The 20,214-nt window shown below is 41.8% G+C and overlaps 1 protein-coding gene across 3 annotated transcripts in view; it reads right to left on the bottom strand.

The window, feature by feature from the left end:
* Positions 1–1,693: 1,693 nt before the first annotated feature.
* myh14 (myosin, heavy chain 14, non-muscle) overlaps positions 1,694–20,214 on the bottom strand; it is a 31,270-nt gene continuing 12,749 nt past the window's right edge. For 2 of the 3 annotated variants that reach the window (XM_039619462.1, XM_031740753.2), the window contains 33 exons: positions 19,982–20,196; positions 19,737–19,889; positions 19,263–19,436; positions 18,844–19,017; positions 18,608–18,722; positions 16,874–17,079; positions 16,668–16,789; positions 16,446–16,515; positions 16,196–16,356; positions 15,201–15,309; positions 14,923–15,054; positions 14,601–14,807; positions 14,361–14,498; positions 13,907–14,030; positions 12,759–12,930; positions 12,461–12,673; positions 12,235–12,379; positions 11,912–12,118; positions 11,685–11,789; positions 11,328–11,480; positions 10,902–11,150; positions 10,702–10,815; positions 10,510–10,608; positions 10,210–10,422; positions 9,952–10,113; positions 9,741–9,869; positions 9,544–9,632; positions 9,327–9,450; positions 9,042–9,250; positions 7,653–7,761; positions 6,955–7,127; positions 6,758–6,781; positions 1,694–6,387 (listed from right to left, as the gene is read on the bottom strand). In XM_039619462.1, coding sequence (XP_039475396.1) covers positions 6,198–6,387; positions 6,758–6,781; positions 6,955–7,127; positions 7,653–7,761; positions 9,042–9,250; positions 9,327–9,450; positions 9,544–9,632; positions 9,741–9,869; positions 9,952–10,113; positions 10,210–10,422; positions 10,510–10,608; positions 10,702–10,815; positions 10,902–11,150; positions 11,328–11,480; positions 11,685–11,789; positions 11,912–12,118; positions 12,235–12,379; positions 12,461–12,673; positions 12,759–12,930; positions 13,907–14,030; positions 14,361–14,498; positions 14,601–14,807; positions 14,923–15,054; positions 15,201–15,309; positions 16,196–16,356; positions 16,446–16,515; positions 16,668–16,789; positions 16,874–17,079; positions 18,608–18,722; positions 18,844–19,017; positions 19,263–19,436; positions 19,737–19,889; positions 19,982–20,196 — 4,979 coding nt within the window. In that variant the 3' untranslated portion in view covers positions 1,694–6,197. Of the gene's footprint in view, positions 6,388–6,753; positions 6,782–6,954; positions 7,128–7,652; positions 7,762–9,041; positions 9,251–9,326; positions 9,451–9,543; positions 9,633–9,740; positions 9,870–9,951; positions 10,114–10,209; positions 10,423–10,509; positions 10,609–10,701; positions 10,816–10,901; positions 11,151–11,327; positions 11,481–11,684; positions 11,790–11,911; positions 12,119–12,234; positions 12,380–12,460; positions 12,674–12,758; positions 12,931–13,906; positions 14,031–14,360; positions 14,499–14,600; positions 14,808–14,922; positions 15,055–15,200; positions 15,310–16,195; positions 16,357–16,445; positions 16,516–16,667; positions 16,790–16,873; positions 17,080–18,607; positions 18,723–18,843; positions 19,018–19,262; positions 19,437–19,736; positions 19,890–19,981; positions 20,197–20,214 lie in introns of all 3 variants that reach the window. The other variant, XM_039619463.1, reaches the window with a different exon arrangement.

The raw sequence follows: 20,214 nt of genomic DNA, 5'->3' as shown, positions 1-20,214 counted from the left end.
AATAAATAACTGAAAAGTGGGGTGTGCGTAATTATTCAGCCCCCTGAGTCAATACTTTGTAGAACCACCTTTTGCTGCAATTACAGCTGCCAGTCTTTTAGGGTATGTCTCGACCAGCTTTGCACATCTACAGACTGAAATTCTTGCCCATTCTTCTTTGCAAAACAGCTCCAGCTCAGTCAGATTAGATGGACAGTGTTTGTGAACAGCAGTTTTCAGATCTTGCCACAGATTCTCGATTGGATTTAGATCTGGACTTTGACTGGGCCATTCTAACACATGGATATGTTTTGTTTTAAACCATTCCATTGTTGCCCTGGCTTTATGTTTAGGGTCGTTGTCCTGCTGGAAGGTGAACCTCCGCCCCAGTCTCAAGTCTTTTGCAGACTCCAAGAGGTTTTCTTCCAAGATTGCCCTGTATTTGGCTCCATCCATCTTCCCATCAGCTCTGACCAGCTTCCCTGTCCCTGCTGAAGAGAAGCATCCCCAGAGCATGATGCTGCCACCACCATATTTGACAGTGGGGATGGTGTGTTCAGAGTGATGTGCAGTGTTAGTTTTCCGCCACACATAGCGTTTTGCATTTTGGCCAAAAAGTTCCATTTTGGCCTCATCTGACCAGAGCACCTTCTTCCACCTTCTGTTTGCTGTGTCCCCCACATGGCTTGTTGCAAACTGCAAACGGGACTTCTTATGGTTTTCTGTTAACAATGGCTTTCTTCTTGCCACTCTTCCATAAAGGCCAACTTTGTGCATTGCACGACTAATAGTTGTCCTGTGGACAGATTCCCCCACCTGAGCTGTAGATCTCTGCAGCTCGTCCAGAGTCACCATGGGCCTCTTGGCTGCATTTCTGATCAGCGCTCTCCTTGTTTGGCCTGTGAGTTTAGGTGGACGGCCTTGTCTTGGTAGGTTATTAAATGTGAACATATCGTTAATCATTTAATTTTTTATTTGTCAGGTGTCCCATTTAAAGAAAACACTTGGAGCCACTTGATTGAATGTATATACACATTTACATGAGAGCAAACTGATTTCAAGGAAATAAAAATGCCCAAATTTGAAAGTTTGTGCATTATTTTGTCTATGTATTGGCTGTTTCTTTGTTTTACGACGAGATTGGATCCTGTCATTATATTTTAGCATAGTTTTTGAGTTGAGGAGAATAAGAGAATATTTAACTTTAATTGTACCAGTGTTGTTGTGTACTAAGCACAGATTAATTTAGAACTACATTTCATGAGTTACAATGAAAAGAGGTGCCTGTAAATGGTAATATAAACAGAACTTTCAATTTTTCTATTAACGGAAAATATCAGTTAATGATACAGAAAATATACTGTGAATAAATGGAATTTTCCATTTTATAACTGAAGCAAATGTCCGTAAATACTACAGAGAGTATACTGTAAATCTACTGAATTTTCCATTTTATCATTTACGGAAAGGTTCTTCAACTTCTGTAAAAAAAGAAAACAGAAAATGTACTGGCAGAAAATTTACCAGGACATTTTCCATTTTTCTATGGAATTCTTTTTTTACAGTGTATGGATTATGTTTAACATGTAAGAGTGTCAGTCTGTGCACTGATTACAGTGAGGAGTATGAAATGGTAACAATGATTGTGGTGTCACTTATCCATTATCCAAATAAAAAATATGGACACAAAGTAATAATAATAACCAACGACATATTAAAGTTAACCCCGGTCAGATGTTTTATTATTACAGCATAATTAAAAAAAGAGGCTAAAACGATAAAACACATTTTCAAAATGGTTCCACAGTCGCCATAAACAAACACATACAGAGAAAAGTAAAATAACACCTTTGAGAAGCACCGGCCTTGTCTCTTGCTACAGGTAAACAGAGCTCGTTTGCCCTCGATCCAGCGGTTCAATCCGTTTGTCTTCAGATTTTGGTCTATTTGATACACATTGTTTAATAAGAGTTATTGAGTAGTTCAGAGAGACGGCACCACGATGACGCGTCAGCTCATTTGGCTTGATGCTATGTCGGCCTTTTTTTGTGACAAACCGCGTGACAAAGCAGACACAACGTACTGACAGTGTCTGGTTGTTTTACACTATAAAGTGCAGCATTTACACAAAAAAACTAAAAGAAACATACAAGTTCAATCAAAACCCTTTGCATATTACTAAAACAAAAGAGTAACACATACAGAAAATAAAAATGAAAACCCTTTAGCTGGGTGTTAAATATATGTCGTCAGTAGTCTTTCTTGAGCCACATATTTTTTCTGTCACTAACTGTGAATCATGGCATGGCAAAAAACATGGATGCATGTGGGATGACTGCAGATTAATAAAATTGTTTTATCAGTTCATCAGAGGCATGTTAACTTAAACAGTAATGACAACCCTGATTACCGAAAACTACTGTAGTGGTCACGTGTGTAATCAATGATAAACTCCACCAGGATTATTGATCCTTTTCCGTATAGTATAGATAATATAGGACTATTTAGAACAGCGGTCCCCATCCCCGGACCGGTACCAGTCCATGAGTCGTTTAATACCAGGCCACGAGTTGAGGCCCGGGTATGACATTTATGGTTTTCAGGGTTTTTGTCATTAACTCTGTTTCCCTGGGTCTAGTTGTGTATCTTATTTTGAAAGAAATATTTACGTGTTACCATAGCGACCAGAGGGCATTAAGTGTCAGAGAGGTGGATGTTACTCTCAGTGTTGTTGGCGCATTTCAGGGGGAAACACAATTACACAATGAATTCATGTTTATTATTATATCTAAAAAATACCACACTTTCTGTCTTGGTCGTATCATTTTATTTTGTTGTATTTATCTGCGCAACACCTTAATGGCCGGTCCGTGAAAATATTGTCGGACATTAACCAGTCCGTGGCGCAAAAAAGGTTGGGGACCGCTGATTTAGAATAATAAAGACATTCAGAATCAGAATCAGAACCTTACCTGTACCTTATGTACATTCTGTGGTATTCATTTCACTTCACTTCATTTCTCTCATCCTGTATTTTATGTATATAACATTTAGATTGGTTATTTATGGTTGGTTTACACAGCTTTGTGTATGTTCGTGTATGTTCGTGTATGCATGTGTACATGTATATATACACACGTGTGTGTGTGTATTGTGTTTTTTACATATTGTTGTGATTTACATTGCTGTGCTTGAGAGTCATCATCTACCAGAACCAAATTCCTTGTATGTGTCTGTGCATATACATGGCCAATAAACACGATTCTGATTCTGACATTCAGAGCAACATTTATGGTTTCAGCTACATGATCCGAAGCTTTCATTAGTTCAGATTTTCCAGTTAAAGCATCAGTGACATTCGTTGTACTTGTGCCATTTGGGAAATTGGCTTTCATTAGATGATCTGCGGCTTTCACAGGTCTGTACATTTAATGCAAAACTACACCCAGCAGCTAGTTAGCTTAGCATAAAGGCAGAAAACCTAAAAACAACAGAATTCACCTATCCTATCAGCACATAAAGTTTGTAGATTATTGAGTAATATCCAGTTTGTTTGGTGGAAAATTAAAGAATTATATTACTACATTACTGGAGGCGAGTTCAACATAGGCAGGCTTTCTTTACTTTAGGCCCCCGTCACACAGGTATAGAGACTGGCAGTTGTCAGTAGTTTATATGGAAGGTGCAGACTTGTTTTCAACATTCCCAATTTACTTGCTAAGCAGCACTAAGAGATCTTCCATACAAACTGACCATGACCATAGCTGGCATGGAAGTGCAACCTACTAGCCACCAAACAAATCACAACAAGGTGTTTGCTGCAGCACTCACCTGATGACAGCCAGCAACCTAAAGCAACCACTTGCCAGTTGACTGGGGTAATACACATTTTTCCCTAGCAACTGGAGGTTGCCAGCTGATTTCTAGTATGTGTGACTGAGGCTTTAGCTTGACAAAAGCTAAAGCCTAAGTCAGAGGTGTTTTATGTCTCATTTAACTCTCCTTCCAAAGAACTGATCTCGAACCTAGCCAGGTAAAAAGACAGACCTTTGTGACAATGCAAATTCTAAAATTAGGCTCAACCAATTTTTTTCTTTTTGTAGCTCAGCTTTTTCTGCAGATATGAGTGTCAGGTTTCATGTCACAGGGAGGCCAGACTAAATGTTCCCCAGTTCCTATTTGCTAAGTTAACTGGCTGCAGCTTTAAAATGTAGGTAAAAAAGAGACTGATACTAACATTAAGCAAGAAAGAAAATTTTCCAAAAGGTTGAACTGCTTCTTTAGGCAGCATCTGCCAATTTGTTAAGACTCCCCCCCCCGCAGCTAAATCAGAGAACAGACTAAAAGTTGTGTCAGGCATACCAGTGCAGCAGAAGGTCATAAACTAAACTATATAAAAGCTATAAAAAAGGCCATCTTTTAAAAATAGAAGATATGAAAATGGAGACGGTCTGAAGAAAAAATCTTTAAAAGTGGGCTTCACAGCAGGGTTATCAGAGCAGGTGTAAGATAATGTCATCTTGAGTTGACAGGGTAAAAAAAACGAAAAGCAACTTCTTTTTCTATTTGCCATTTACTCCATAAAAGTTCACTCCTCATTGTTTCCACTGTCTTTTTTTTTTTTTTTTAAATCTAACACTACTAGTCTATGAAAATGCTTTGAGCCTAACGCTCAGTTATATTCTAATCTTCTACACCGGACCCGCGAGCAGAGGCAGAGTTTATTCTACTCAAGACATGTTAGAAAACCCAACCAGCCTCTACTCCCGTCATCTACTCTATTCTACAGCTACTCTACGGTAACTACAAATTTAAGTCCCTTTTCTCATCCGTACGCCCACCGTTTGGTTAAACAGAAAAGCTTTGTTTGATTAATAATTTACACAGTAAACCAGTAAAATCAACCTTACAGTGTACAAGATGCTTGTCAAAATAAAATGTAACGCCTTTATCGTTCTAAAACAAGAAAATAAGACCCATTCTGACCATTTGTTCTGCTTTGGATAAAAATATGAATGAATACAGTCCTCCACAAGTCGTTTCCAGTTATGTTGCCATTGAAGAGAATCCATAAACGTGTACTTCTTCTTCTTTCCCTTTTTTCTTTTTCTTTTTAAAACCAGCAATAATGTTAACCAGAGAGGTCTTCCATGCAAATTCACCTCTGCAACCCGATGCTGAGATGCTGACAGAAACAAGTCTTAGCTGTCCTTTAAAGTAACCCGGTTCAGCCTGACATCAGAGCCAGCATGAGGAGGAATTTTCAGACTAACACGCCCCTCCCCCCACAAGACAGAAAATAAGCAGTGATCAATAACTTAAGTTGGTATTTGATATAAATTATACAAATTCAAAATTTCTGATGCAATATGTTAAGACTTTAAGTTAAAGAAACTATCTAATACTATCTACTGCATGTTCTAACAACGTACTGTTTCTAATCTATAGAAAAGAGTTGATCGTATAAAGCAGCGAGTCTGTCTGCAGGTCGGCTGCTTTCAGCTCTTTGTGTCACTGTAATTGTGACAGGTGATATGAAAACGATGTAATGCATTCCGGTTTCTTATTATTATCTGTTAGGCCAACTTAGAAAATGCACTGCACTGTGTTTAGATGACAATTTTCTTTCATTTTGCCAAATTCTGCCAAGTTTAAAAAGTTAACTCACACTCATATTGAAGGTGAATTCTCTGCTCCATGTGTGTACTTGACTGCTCGTGTTGGCTATTTCATGTAACATGAATACAGATTGTCATCTGCCAGCAGCCCTGATCTGTGTATTCAATCCACATCAAATGTTTGTAAATAAATCCAAATGTAAAAGTTTTTTACTGCTTAGTGAGCAGATGTAGTTTAGTTTATGAGAAGTGTATTACAGAGGTGGTAATGTAGAAACTTCAAGTCTTTGTTGTTTTATAAAATAAAATCAATTCCAGTTGACGCTTTGTAAAATTTCTTTTTTTTTCTTTTTTTTTACGCATTTTCTGTACTTGTTGAGAAAAAAATGAGGCAAAATCTTAAATAGCATCGCTTTATCAGGGAGGCTGCTTTACAACTAACTGCCTGATATTTATCCTACATGGCATTTAATTTAAAACTAGTGTTGCTATGTGCTGTGTGCGTGCCTCTGCATCACCGCGAGCAGTCGGGGCTCTGAGAGGCTGATGCTTGTGTGTATGTGTGTGCGTTGTTTGTGTAGCTAAGCAGATGTGTGTGTGTCACTCTGCGTTGTTGACACTGTAGGGTGGCGGAGGGTCCAGGCTGTGTTCTGAGGACGGAGTCAGGGTCCCTGGGACCCCAGAGGAGGGGGTGGGTGAGGCAGGAGGCTCTTCTGAATCGGAGTTCTCTAATGAAAGGTCATCAACCAACGCTCTGCGTCCACGCATCGACAGAGGCAGCGCAGCACGTCTGGACAAAAAGGAAGCGGGAGTTAAAGAATGTATTTTTATTATTATCCAGTTAATTAACTGTTTAGTTTATGAAATTCCAGAAAAGAGGGCTCAGAGTTAACATTGAACATTTTCAGGTTAATTGTTTCCACTCTTTTTAAAAAATTATTAAGAATATTCAAACTTTCCATCCAAATTTCACCAAGAAAGCTATTTTTTCCCCCTAAACATAGAACAGTGTAAATATGCTAGAGACAAAAATATAAGCAAACTACTCAACTTTGTGTTCGTGTATGGAAAGCTGCAGGCTTTTCATACACAAACACACAAGACAACAGACAAACAAATGAGAACGAGAAATAATAATAATAAAAAAAACAATGACCTACATATCTGGTCTCCATTCAGGGAAGCTGAGTGTCGCAGACAGATGGGTAATGTGTCAGTGTTATGTGGACAAAAATGGACGCAACAAAAGAGCAAAGCAAAAGAAACAATGAGAAGTTAATGGGGTGTTAACAAAATCAACAGTAAGTGAAGCCACAGATAAATGCATGAACCAACACACTCACACACACACACTTACCTGAGCTGGTTGCGGAGGGAGGATATCTCGCGGTTCATGGTCTGGCTGCTGTCAGTGAGTTCCTCCAGCTCCCTCTGCAGCTTCCTCTTCTGGGCACTGGAGCGAGAGTTCTCCTCCTCCACCTCCTCCAGCTGCCTCTTCAGCTGCTTCAGTCGGACCATCGACTTATCCAGCTGCAGGAGAAGAGCAGGGAGGAGGAAGAGGAGGGAAAGGACAGAGCGCAGCAGAGAGGTCGAGTTGAGACAAGAGTTTGCAGGAAAATGGGGACCAAGAAGAAGGAGCAGGGACAGATATTTAAATGGAGAGATTAGTGTGAGGACAGGAGGACCGATGGGGATCAGGAGTCAGATTAAACCTGGCAGATTATTGCAGATGATGCTTTGGGAGGAGAGTCAGTGTCTCTCTGTGACTGAGGGATTTATATTTCGGGGTGGAACATGTTCTAACTTTGCGATGAACACACAGATGCCAATGCAGGATTAGGATTAGTCTGGACTGAGCCGGATAAATCACTCATTTTAGGATGATTTTTCAACACACTGCATGCCCTCGGACACAATTAAAGCAGCAAGCTTAGCTGACCTGATACCCATTAAATGATTATTTAAGGCCCTGTTGCTGACCATGCTATTCTGAGTATACTTAGATAAATGTGACTGACCTGCACGGTGCAGTCAGGGTAATCTTAATTTTCTCACCTGCTCTCTGTACTGGTCTGCATGCCTCCTCTCATCTTCTGCCTGCATCATCACCTCCTTCAGTTTCTTTTCCGTCTTCCGCATCAGTTTGTTGGCAATTGCTCGCTCCCTGAGGGACAAACAGGGTTGTTACAATCAATGATGACTTTTTTTTTCCTCGGATGTTTAGTGATTCTAAATCTGTCTGGCAGTAATCGCTTGGCCTATAACACTGAAAACCCTCATACGCCCCATGCCATATATTTACAATTATGGCACGGTTCACATGTGTCGTTTCGTTAATAATTGTTGTAAATGTAACCTATTATCATAGGCCACTTTATTAGGTACAATTGTTGAACTGCTCCCTTACACATACACCTATTCAGCCAATCACATGGCAGCAACTGCTGAAGATCAAACTGAAGTTTAGAATGGGGAAGAAAGGTGATTTAAGTGTACCAATCTCTTGATGCCTGCTTCCAGCAGGACAACTGGATAATTTCACATTCACAGTCATAATTTCATTCAAATGATCTCAAACAGGTTTTTTGAAGATGAGATCATTATTCTGAAATAGCCTCCTCAGTCACCAGATCTCAGTCCAGCAGACCAGCTTTCGGATTTCGTGGAAAGGGAAATTCACATCATGGATGTGCAGTTGACAAATCTGCAGCAACTGTGTGATGCTGTCATGTCAACATGGAGCAAAATCTCTGAGGAATGTTTCCAGCACCTTGTTGAATCTTTGCCATGAAGAAGTAAGGCCAATCTGAATGAAATTATGGCTGAGACCTGATACTAGCAAGGTGTCCAGTGGCTCTATAGGTAGGTTTTTAAGCTCTGTTCTCATTAACAAATTTATAAAGGGCCCAATATTAGATGTAACTATCAAATTTATTTTGAACTGATAAAGAAACCCTTAGTTTTATGTATGAAACAAGAAACGGCCTACACCTCTGAAAAATTAAACTAAGGCCTGAACTTATTCATGATTTAGTACAAATCTTCTTTCAGCATTTGGTTTTTCTAAAAGAACCCCTAAGGAGATGGGTGTTCAGTGTCTCCAGTAAGTATGTTTTCTTGTAAGTAGATTTTTCACCAACCAAAGTTAGAATCCAGTTCAATATAAATTATGGACGCTCCTTGTTAGCTAGTCAGGGCTAGCATTAGCTGACAGCTCCCTCTAGTTCAAACAAAAATTAAAAAAATAAGACAGTAAAGGACAAAATACTAAATTGTGGACTTCAAATGGTAGCTGCAAACCAATGGGTGACTCCAAAGAGTCCTTGTCCATGTTTATGTACAGTTTGTGTTATAAAACAATTTAATGCCTGAATTCTCTTTAGCAGGTTACAGCTTTGTAAACTGGAAGATTTTTGTACTGATGCATGTGTCTGTTTCTCGTACTGTCTCTCTTGTTCCAGCTGCTCCTCCATCGTCTCAATCTTTGCCTCCAGTGCGGCGACACTCATCCTATGTTTGCCCCTTACTGCCCCCTCCATCTCCCCCAGCCGGGCCTTCAGCTCCTTGTTCTGCTTCTCCAGCTGCTCTCGAGCTGCCTCTGCTTTCTGGGCCAGAGTCCTCTCTCCCTGCAGCTGCACAGTCAGAGTCTCCACCTGCAGTGCAAGTGTAGCTGTGATGAGTGTGTGTGCTTCAAAGTTTGTGACCGAGACACTTGTAGAGTGAACATACCTGTAGGGCTGTCTTCCGTAGTCTCTCTGTCAACAGTTCATTGTTAGTCTGCTCTTCTTCCAGCTCCTCTTCCAGCTGATTGACTCGTGCGTCCAACCTCCGCTTCTCTTCGCTCAGCACATTCCTGGACAAACGCAATCTCAGCAACAACACCACAGGTGCACAAAAACCCCCCCCTCAAATCAACAAAATGCATCAGAAGTAAAGTTAAACTCACTTTCCAGAACTGCTGCTGACCATCTCGTCTGCTATCTCGTCTCTCTCCTGCTGGGCCTGTCGCTTCTGCCTCTCTGATACAGCCAGCTCCTGCACAAAGACGTTCATGCAGACAGAAAAGTTTGGTTAAAAATAAATGTAAGATATCTTAATATTTCTATGGGATGGTTTTTTTTGCACAGACATAGACATACATACCTCTGTAAGATGCAGGACCTCTGCTTCCAGTGTTTGGATTTTCTTCTCACTGTCTTTTGATTGGGAGATGACGTCATCTCGAGTCACCTTTGAATCATCTAGCTCGCGCAGAACCTCCTTCATTTGACCCTGATAAGGATATTTTTAAATTAAGTACACTGACTTTTACAGGAAACTGATTTTTTAAATAGGTGTGGGTACCCTGTTTTACCTGCAGCCTTCGAAGCTGCTTCATCGCCTCCTCTTTGCCACGGTTGGCTGTCTCCACCTGGGCCTCAGCTTCCTGCAGTTCTGCTTCCAGCTGCTTCTTGGATGACACAGACTGAGACCGCTGACTCCTCTCCTCCTCCAGCTGGATCTCTAACTCCCTCACCTGGGATAGAAAGAAGAACATAAACAATCTGATTAACTTGGACAAAAAGTACACACCAGAAGCACCAGCACTTTCCTTTTTCATTCTCCAGCCTACCTGTTTGCTTAGGGCCCTTCTCTTCTCTTCTCCCTTCTCCTCGTTGGTGCTGATCTCCCTCTCAAACTGAGCCTTAAGTGCCTGCAGGGTGACCTCCAGCCTCAGTCTCGAGTTCTCCGCCTCTGACAGCTCCTCCTCCAGCTCCTGCGTCTGAATGCGCAGGTTCTGGGCTTCTGTTTCTAAGGTCCTCCGTGCGCGCTCCAGCTCATGGACCTGACGCACAAGCATTAAGGAAATGGTGACTCACAGAGGACTGAGACAGAAATAATAAAAAAAGAGTCCCAAGGTGTAAATTCTTACATTTTTGCCCACATCGTCCTGCTGGTTCACCAGCTGCTCCATTTCCAGACGGAGCTGCTTGTTGGCTCTCTCTAGCTCTTCTTTTTGGTCCTGAGCCTCCTACGCACAGAAAGACAGACGATTTACCATCATTTACCATCACATACACAGATGCATGAAAAACATTTATGTGCCGTCTATCAAATAATTTACCTGCAGGGCTCGGGACAGTGCTAGACATCTTGTTTCCTTCTCTCTGCTGTCTGCTTCTGCTCTGTCCCTCTCTTCTGCAAGCCGAGCACTCACTGCCTTCTCCTCTGCCAGGCACTGAGGGGTCAAGAAGGTAATGTTACTGTGCATAAAGACATTTGCAGCATTTGTGCATATGTGAGAAGCAGTGGTGTGTTTCTAACCTGGTCAAATTTCTTTTGCCTTTTTTCGAGGGCTGTGCAGTTCTGCCTCTCTCTCTGCAGGGCAATGGTCATGTCCTCTATTTCCTCCCTCAGTCGCTCCCTCTGCCTCTCCACTCTTTCCTTCTCCTCCTCCTTCTGTCGCTCTCTTTGAATGGCGCTGTCCAGCTCTCTCTGGAGCTTCCTGCGTATCTCATCGCCAGCTTCCACGGCACTGTTCACCTCCTCTGACTGCTTACGTAGCTCTGTCAGCTGTGGAAGTAAAACAGACACATACATAAGTCATAGATATAGACAGAGAACTTTACATTTAATACTGAGACTGTCTGAAGGAAAGCACTTCTGTGATTTTGTGGAAAATGTTAACTGATATCTTTCTAAAGCAGCAGTTTAAGAGGTAAACAAAGTCACTGCAGCCCTCAGATTTACCTGCTGGCTGTGAGTTTGGATCTGTCGGCTCAGCTCTTTGCCTCTTTCCTCCTCCTCCTCCAGTCGTTCCATCAGTCCATTCTTCTCCTCCTCCAGCGCTCGCACCCTTGAGGCAAGGGCCATCTTCTGGCGACTTTCGTCCTGTAGCAGTTCCTAAAAGAGAAGAGCAATGGTGCATATGAGGTTGTTTTTGAGTCATCAGTGGACCAAATTCTTTTAATTTACTAGAGTCAGAGGATTTTCTTTTGGATTTTAAAGAAATAGTTACTTTTTCTTTTTTAAACATGAGAAGTCTGTAACAGTCAAAGGCTAATGTCCAAATCAAATGCAGCCTTGGTGTCTGTGTGCATTTGTTACCCTGGCATCATGCAGCTGGCTCTCCAGGCTGCTGATTTCTTTAGCGAGCCGAAGAGACTTGGAGTCAGAGGAGGACAGATTGCCGGAGAGGGACTCAATCTCACACTAAAAGAGAGAAATTTAGGTTAAATTCATTCAACAGAACAGAAACAGAATACTTCTTTACTGACACACCTAAAAACCACAAACCTAAGCTCTAATATCAGTAAACTGGTATTCATTTGTACCTGCAGCTTGTGCATTCGCTCCTCCCTGTCCTCCCTCTCTCTGTCAGCCTGAGCCAGACGGGCGCTCAGTTCCTGCAGCTGGTTATCGGCCCTCTTACGACCCCTCTCGCTCTCTGAGCGGCTCGCTTGGAGGCTTTTGAGCTCAGAGGTCAAATTCTGCCTCTCCTCCTCCAGCGTTGCCTTGGCTTTCTCAAGGGACTGTCGTGCCTGAAGCAGAGCATGGGTGAGACATGATGAGAGACTGCGCATGTCTCCATGCATGTGCATGGAGACTGCGCATGTCTCCATGCATGTGCATTTGAATTTTTCTGTGTTTCTCGTACTCTCTTGCTGTTGTCCAGCTGCTCCTGCAGGCTGTCTAAGGCAGCGCTGTGTTTGACTCTGAGTTCTGAAAGCTGGGTCTCGTGCCGGCGAGTCTCCTCTTCAACACATCGTTGGAGCTCACTTAACTCTGCTTCCCGTCGAGACCTGTGCAGTTATAAGAAACGTGAGTTCTGGTCTGATAACAAAAACACTAAATGTAAACTTTGTTTTGTCCTCATCATCTACCTGAGCTCCTGTTGTGCAGCTGTGCTGTCCAGAGTGTCCTCTAGCTCAGTTCTCAAAGCCTCCAGCTCCTCACTCAGGTCTCGCCGTTGTTTCTCTGCTCTTTCCCGCATCCCTCGTTCATTCTCTACTTCCTCCTTCAGCTCTGACACCTGGGACAAGGCCTCTCTTAGGGACCTCTGAGCTTCAGCACGGCGTGCACCTTCTTCCTCCAACCTGAGAGATTCACAAAAAAACTTCAAAAATCCATTACAGGCTTATATTTTAGTTACTGCGTCTCTGATACTTTTCTGTGTCTCACCGGCCCTGCAGGGAGGTGATTTCTTTTTCCTTTTGAGCCAGACTGCCTCTCAGCTCAGAGGACAGCATTCCCAGGTCTGACAGCTGCTCCTGGGCCTCCATAGCTTCACTCTCCATCCTCCTCTTAAACTTCTCCTGTTCTAAGCGACCCTGCTCTTCACGCTTTAGGCGCTCTGCAAATAGCAATGGAGTAAGTTACAAATCACAGAATTCAAACAGTAAAGTTATTACAGTTGTAAATCAGCCTGCATTTCCCCATCCACCCACCAGATGTCACTAAACCCCTGTCATGCCACACCTACCTCAACTTGTTTCCACTTTCTTCATTAGTACCTGTACTTATATCTGCTCTTCAACTCTCCTTGCTTGTAAACTTCTTTTTTTGCAGTAAACTACCTTAAAACAGTTCCTGCCTACCAAGTTTGGGTCATGCTCTTTGCTTTGACTGCAGAAACCCTGACACTGCAGAAAACAGTGTCCATTCAGTAAGGGCGCACAAAAATCGGAGTTTTGACTATTTTGTTACATGTTCAGATATTTTTATAGAATTCTGGATTAGACAGTTAAACTTCAGATTGTGATTTAAAACAGTTTTAATAGCCACATTTCTACAGCAGAAGCTTTTTTACAGTAAGCTTTAAAGGGACAGGTTTGCGTTGCTGTAACTGGGAAGCAGGCTGCACCTTCAGCAGACCTGACACGTGTAAATGCAGCTCTCGACAGACGAGTGGACTAATTCGTCAAATCTTTGAGATCAAACAGCACATTGAAGGATTTTTTTTTTACCTGAAAAATTCTTACAGGTGTAAAAGCTCTGGACATATATACTTTCAAATAAGTCTTCCATATGTTGTTTTCGATCTAAGTACAAATGGAGCTCTTGATTTTAAAGCTTCATGCAGCGACATATGATCTCTATCTATCTATCTATCTATCTATCTATCTATCTATCTATCTATCTATCTATCTATCTATCTATCTATCTATCTATCTATCTATCTATCTCACTGTGTCTGGGCATGTGACGGGACTACAGCGTCCATTCCTGCTGGGACACGTGCTTCTTGAATACATAAATGTCAACCTTAGTGTGATTACTTGTGTGGAAACAAGTTTGTGTGAAGGTCAAAATCAGTTTAGCATAGTTACCCTCCAAGTCCGCGATGACAGCTTCCTGTTTGTTCTTGAGTTTGTTCAAACTTTTTGTCTTTTCCTCTTCTTCAGTGAGCTGGTCCGTGACCTCATTCAGACGCTCCTCCAGCTGTTTCTTTTCCTGCTCAGAGAGAAACGATGATGCGTGAAACATTTTTTTTATTAGTAACTGTGCAGGGATAATTGCTTTCAAGTAGCAACCCTTCCTGACCTATTTTACCTCATTGCAATCCCAGTCTCATCGTGTTTTATTTCCTTCAAGTTATTATTTCTTCTTTCTTCAATTTATTTAGAAAATGAAGCCAACATAATGAAGAAAAATGTAAGTGCGTAACTGTAATTGTAATGTTGTAATGCTTGGGTTTGCTACTAAGGTTGTGAAACAACCTTTTTAAAAAGAAAAGAGAAATAATTTTTTTCATTGCTTGACAAAATTTAATGTGACGCTCACCTTGCCGAGTCGTTCTCTTTGCTCTACTGCAGTGGCCAGGTCTGTCTCCAGACTCTTTACTTTGGTCTCCAGGGTAACCTTCTCCAGCAGGAGGCGCTGTCTGGCGCTTTCCTCCTCCTCTAACTGCTCCTCTAAGTCCTGACAAAACCAGAGAAAGCAATGTCAAGACAAGCTTGTTTTAATGTCAATTTACAATCTTTCTTACAAAGTTCTGACATTAAAAAACAGCAACTTTATAACCTGTATATTCTGCTGCATTTTCTTCTTCTCATTGGCCAGTTGCACACCCCTCTCCTCCTCTTCCTCCAGTCGAGTCTCCAGCTCGCCCAGAACCTCCTCCAGCTCCTGTTTCCGACTGGCTAACCTGGCCCTCATCTCCTCCGCCTCTGCAAACAGCTCTGCCTCTGCCTGCAGCTGGTCAGCCAGCACTGCCTTTTCCTCCAGCAGCTACAATGTGACAGAAACGGAGGAGGGGTGATGAGTGAGGCCCCGACTGACAGTAAGACAGGCAAAGACAGAACTGTGATGGATAGGAAGCACAATGAGGATGAGGTTTGTTTACCTGAGCGTGCTTCCTGTCCAGCTCTGTGTAGTCCTGCTCCGCTCGGGTGAGTTGTTCTTTGGCCTTTTGTAGCGCTGCTTCCCGGGTTTGGATCTCCTCATCCTGTCGGGTCACCTGCAGCAAGGGCTTCACCTGTTTGGGTGAGAGGACAGGGGTCAATATGAAGAATATTCCCAACCTTACAAGCTTTTCTAAACTCATAGTGCCTTGCCTTTAGTTATATATTATGTTCAAGGTGGTTTGCATTTCATGTCTATGTTGAGAAGTTTGCACAGCACCTTAGTAAATAGTCGCCACCACTGCCAGTTCCTGAGTTTGAGGTAAGCAGCACAGTTCCTCTGCATCACCCTCAGAGCACTAAGCTGCTGTTGCTTCTTCAAAAAGGCTCTGAGAGCAATAAAACAAACAAAATCATCAATGAGAATCACATTTTTATTTAATATTGCACAGTGTACCTCTCGAATCAGAGTAGGGGTATTAACACGTACTGTATTCACCTGAAAAGGTACTGAAAGATGCTGCAGTACTGAGTAATATCAGCAGGCGTTTGACAGGGTTAACAAACAACTATCAATTATTGGTAATGAGTTTTGGTCCACATAACTATGTTTTCCCCTGTTCTCCACCACACCTTCCACATATTTACTTTGCTGTTTTAGGACGTCACTAACATAGTGAAGTTTATTAATAAACATCTTTATTAAGGAGACTTTTTCGGGACATGGAAACATTTAGACTTTAATTCACGTCTTGTTATTCTTTAATAAATCTTTAAACAATAGATTATGTAAAACAACTGAAACTTATTTTGTGTCTTAAATGTATGACAGAACTGTACCTGACACCAGATTAATCAAATGACGTATAACAATGAATAGACTTTTTTCCATTTAGTCACCAGTGTAAACATATAACCATAATTAATTATGTAAGTCAGGCTTTGCCAAATACCTTTCAAAACTGTTGCAACTCCTGAGTCACTGATAGGGGCTGACAAATTGTTAAATATTAATGCTCCTTTAAGAGTGAAATACAAAACTGCCAACTGCACAGCTACTAGCGCTGCAGAGAAACCTCACCCGTACTACATGTTTATCGTCTTCCATCTCTTTTACCTCAGGTAGCAAAAAGTGGCTGTTAAACTGACCAATAACTAAAGTAACATGAATTTCATCGTATTCTTCCATTTATATTTTATATTGAATTTATATATAAAAGACATTAAAAACTAACGGGATGCCTATAATAGTTCTCTATTAGTAATTAGTCTTACTTGCGTGAGAGAAAGCCTCTGGCAGCGCTCTGGAAGCGTATGATGGTATCAGTTATCTTCAGGTCTCTTTCTTCTTCCAGGTGAGCCAGGACTCCAGCTCTGAAGAAGACCTTACTCTGACCCACCCTGAACAGGTTTTTATCCAGCTCTAAAGCACTGATCTAGAAGAGCAGCGGGGGAGTTGGTCAAGCTTCTATCTGAACAACTGTATGTAACGCTGTGGAGTTTTAGCTGCTTAGAAGTTACGTACCATGAGTTCTGATGCCTGTTTGCCATCCATGAAGGTGCGAGGAATGGCATTAGGGGTTAGGATCTCATATCTGGAAGACAAATGATAAATGTGCAATTGAGTGAATGATACAATGAGCGCAAAGGTTTACTGGTAGGTGCCATAAAAGATTCTTAAAGTAGCATGAAGCGTGTGTGTGTAGTTCACACTTCACTAATCAAAAAGACCATCACAAATACACACCTCTGTCTGAACTCCTGGAACGGGATGCGGTTAGGGAATCCTTGTCTGCATATACGGATGCCCTCCAAAACACCATTACATCTCAGCTGGTCTAAAACCAGGTGAGGGGAAAGCTTACCGGCCTGAAGAAAAGTAAATGGGTAAAGAGTCAGCAGAAAGAAGGCTATTATCCCTTCTCACTAGTTTATCCTGACCGCCTGCCTCACCCTCTTCTCGTGGTTGGGAATAATGCAGCGGAGGAAGTTGGGGTTGGTGTTCCTCAGTGTGGCCATCAGCTTGGTAAGAGACTCCTTGTAAAGCTGCCCAACAGTCCTAAACATTCCTTTCTTCGTCTTCAGTCCTGCTGCTCCGAATGTGACCGGCGCGCTGCTCTCTCCTGACGACACCTGGTCCAGACCCACAATCCTGTCCACTAGAAGGAAACAGAGCACAGGGTCTCACTTTTGGCAGAAATGATCAATTAGCTGAAGTTAAAAATAAATGAATAAATAAATAAATAAATAAGCATGATTTGGCATTTCATGACTGAGTGAACAGGTTAATGCTATTACACAATAGCAACAACACCTGGTTTCATATCTCCTATCAAGCTCTGGACAGAAATAATATATGAGATGGATTTTGGCCATCATTAGTTTTTAAAACTAGAACCATAGCATCTATTTCCACAGCCAGTACTCACACACACACACACACACACACACACACACACACACACACACACACACACACACACACAATAACACTTAATACAGTGCATGAGTTTCACAGGTAATGTTTTTCAAGCTCAACCTGTTAACTTTGGACATGTCTGCACAGGCACAGCTGCAGATCTGCCTGAAAAGACTGATGATTTATTTTGTTAAGTGTATGAAGCTAATTTCATACACAGGAGTAAAAAGTAGAGAGAACAGAGAAGCCAGTATCACCACTCAGATCAATATGCTCCAGTTCATCAGATGTGATCTAAACTAAAAAAACACACTGATCACTCTTTGATGACTAAAGCTAAAGCTAAAGGTCTACACTGGTTAAACCATGCTACGCTATTTACATGTCAATATTCTAAAGCAACATGTTGCGTCTCTAAAGCTGATTCAGGATCACATTTCTGCACGCAAGTACGCTTTCATTTTTTTCGTTTAGAGACCATGCATGTTAATTAACATGACTGTAAATGTGTCCGGGCCAACCAATTGACTCATTTTAAATGATTGAATTGAACTCAATAAAGCTCTTCTAGTTACAGACAGACACTCTAAGGTGATCCTGAATGTGGCTTTTGTGACAAATGAAGTGAAACTTCTACAAACAAGAATCACTATGAGAATTACTATCAGTGAAGAAATGTGTCACCACAGAGTCATGGCACTTTTACTGAAGGCCAAAAACGTGGTGAAAGAGAAATTAGAGAGCAACACAACAGCACAGAGACAACATGATACAACACAACACCACCACAAAAATATCAACTAAAAAGAGGGGAAAATGGCAGAAAAAGCAATAAAAGACAAACACTGGGCAGCCAGCAAACAACAGTGGCCGGAGGGAGGATTGTAAGGAGGTACGAAAACCTACTGTCTGCGCCATTAGTCTGCAGTGTGGCATAGGAGTCAAAGAAGTACACACGAGGAAGAGTTTGAATGTCTGATCGGGAAGCATCAGGAGACCACAGGGAGCAAGATCATAGGAAAGGAAAGAAGGAGCCCAAAAAGGGAAAAGAGCAGGCAAAAGAGGAGAAGACAAGAAGGAGACAGAACAGAAGAAAGCGAGAAAGAAACAGCATGTAAGAGAGGAGAGAAATGCAGTGACGTTAATACATTTCTGCACCAGAATAGCTTAAATATTTATAACTGGCACAGTTGGAAAAAATGCTGAAGTTTTCAATACAAAATCTGTAAAGGCAGCATTTAGAAAGTGTGTGAATCAGACAGTCTCACCCTCTTTCCAAAGCTCTGAGACAAAATGATCAGATGACTGGTGGAGAAGAGACGCCACATTGTCATTCAGGGGATCCATGTTCTTCACTAACCAATCATTTGCCTTGTAGTCCACCTGTGGAAGGAGAGATCACATGGTAGAAATCAAAGCTGAGATGGATCATCACTGAAAGTCAAAACGTGGGTTGCCTTAATTTGAAAGGATAGATTAAAGAAAAACAAAAGTCAAGGGATACCTTTCCAGCGTAGTGAATAATGGAGAAGTCAGCTTCCCCACGTGGCTGCTTTGATTTGAAGAATTTTGGATGGCTGCCTTGCTCACCAGACAGCTTCTCCACAAATGAGCGATCCGTGGCCCGAGGGAACCAGCACTCTTCATCAAGAAGGGCCAGAACACCAGGTGGGTTGGCCTGACATGGACAGGGGGGAAATTACAGGCAAAATATGGATTTCCTCATTCAAAATGACAAAATATTAAAGAATTATTTGATGCTGTTTGCTTGTATTAGTTAATCAGTGGGCTGATCCACAATCTGCACTTTATTTAACTATAAATAAACAATCTGTTGTCCCATCTGTATGGAAAGCACATATCAGTTATCAGGATCTAGTCTCATCTCATGAAAAGTAAGAATGTGTTTTAGTGTGTATGTACTGGTCTCTCGATGAGGTCGATGCAGGGCTGTAAGTCCAGGCCAAAGTCAATAAAGTTCCACTCGATGCCCTCTCGCTGGTACTCCTCCTGCTCCAGGATGAACATGGTGTGGTTGAAGAGCTGCTGCAGCTTCTCGTTGGTGTAGTTGATGCACAGCTGCTCAAAGGAGTTGAGCTGCATAGGATCGGTTTAGAAACGCAAACAAAGATTGAATAATTCATGTTATGTACACTGAAAAAGTACAGGCACATTGTTGGATTTGTAAAGACATAAAACTGTATATAATTCACACCACTGCACATAATAATGCTGTTTTATTCTCCACAAAAAATACAAATATAATGCTAGAAATATCCCTCAATGTTACATGTTTCACTTTATTACAAACAATTTATTATATTTTGAGAACAAAGTCCTCCTCTGTGCTAGATTGGGTTAAACTTCTCACTATACTGCATCATCACATGAACACACCTGGAAGATCTCAAATCCAGCGATATCAAGGATGCCTATGAAGGAGGCTCCCTGTCTCTGTCTGCGGTCCAGAGCTCTGTTGATCCTGTGGACCAGCCATCTGAACAGACGCTCGTATGTTGCCTTTGCCAGGGCCTCCACAGCAAAGTCAGCCTAGGAGAAAACGTATATATAGTCACACTCCACAGGGACAAATGTTTGTTTATGTATGAGCATGTGTGCCTTTTTTGCACATAAGATCTTACTTGTTCTTTAGTCTGGGCTTTCTGCACATACTCTCGGCCTACTTTGATCCTCGGGGTGAGGATGGCCCGAGTGAACTCCAGCACATTGACGCCCAGCAGATGGCAGAGTTTCTGAGCAGCTGTGTTATCAGGCATGGACGCCTGGTCATGGTTCTTCTCCTTCATGAAGGATATATTCCCGAACTGGAGCACAGCAGAGATCACCTTCAGCATGGCTGCAGAGAAGTGAGACG

The sequence above is a fragment of the Oreochromis aureus genome, linkage group 11 (genome assembly GCF_013358895.1).
Source record: "Oreochromis aureus strain Israel breed Guangdong linkage group 11, ZZ_aureus, whole genome shotgun sequence".
Taxonomy (NCBI): Eukaryota; Metazoa; Chordata; class Actinopteri; order Cichliformes; family Cichlidae; genus Oreochromis; species Oreochromis aureus.
The sequence above is the reverse complement of the archived record's forward strand: the minus strand, read 5'-3'. Positions and strand labels throughout refer to the sequence as shown.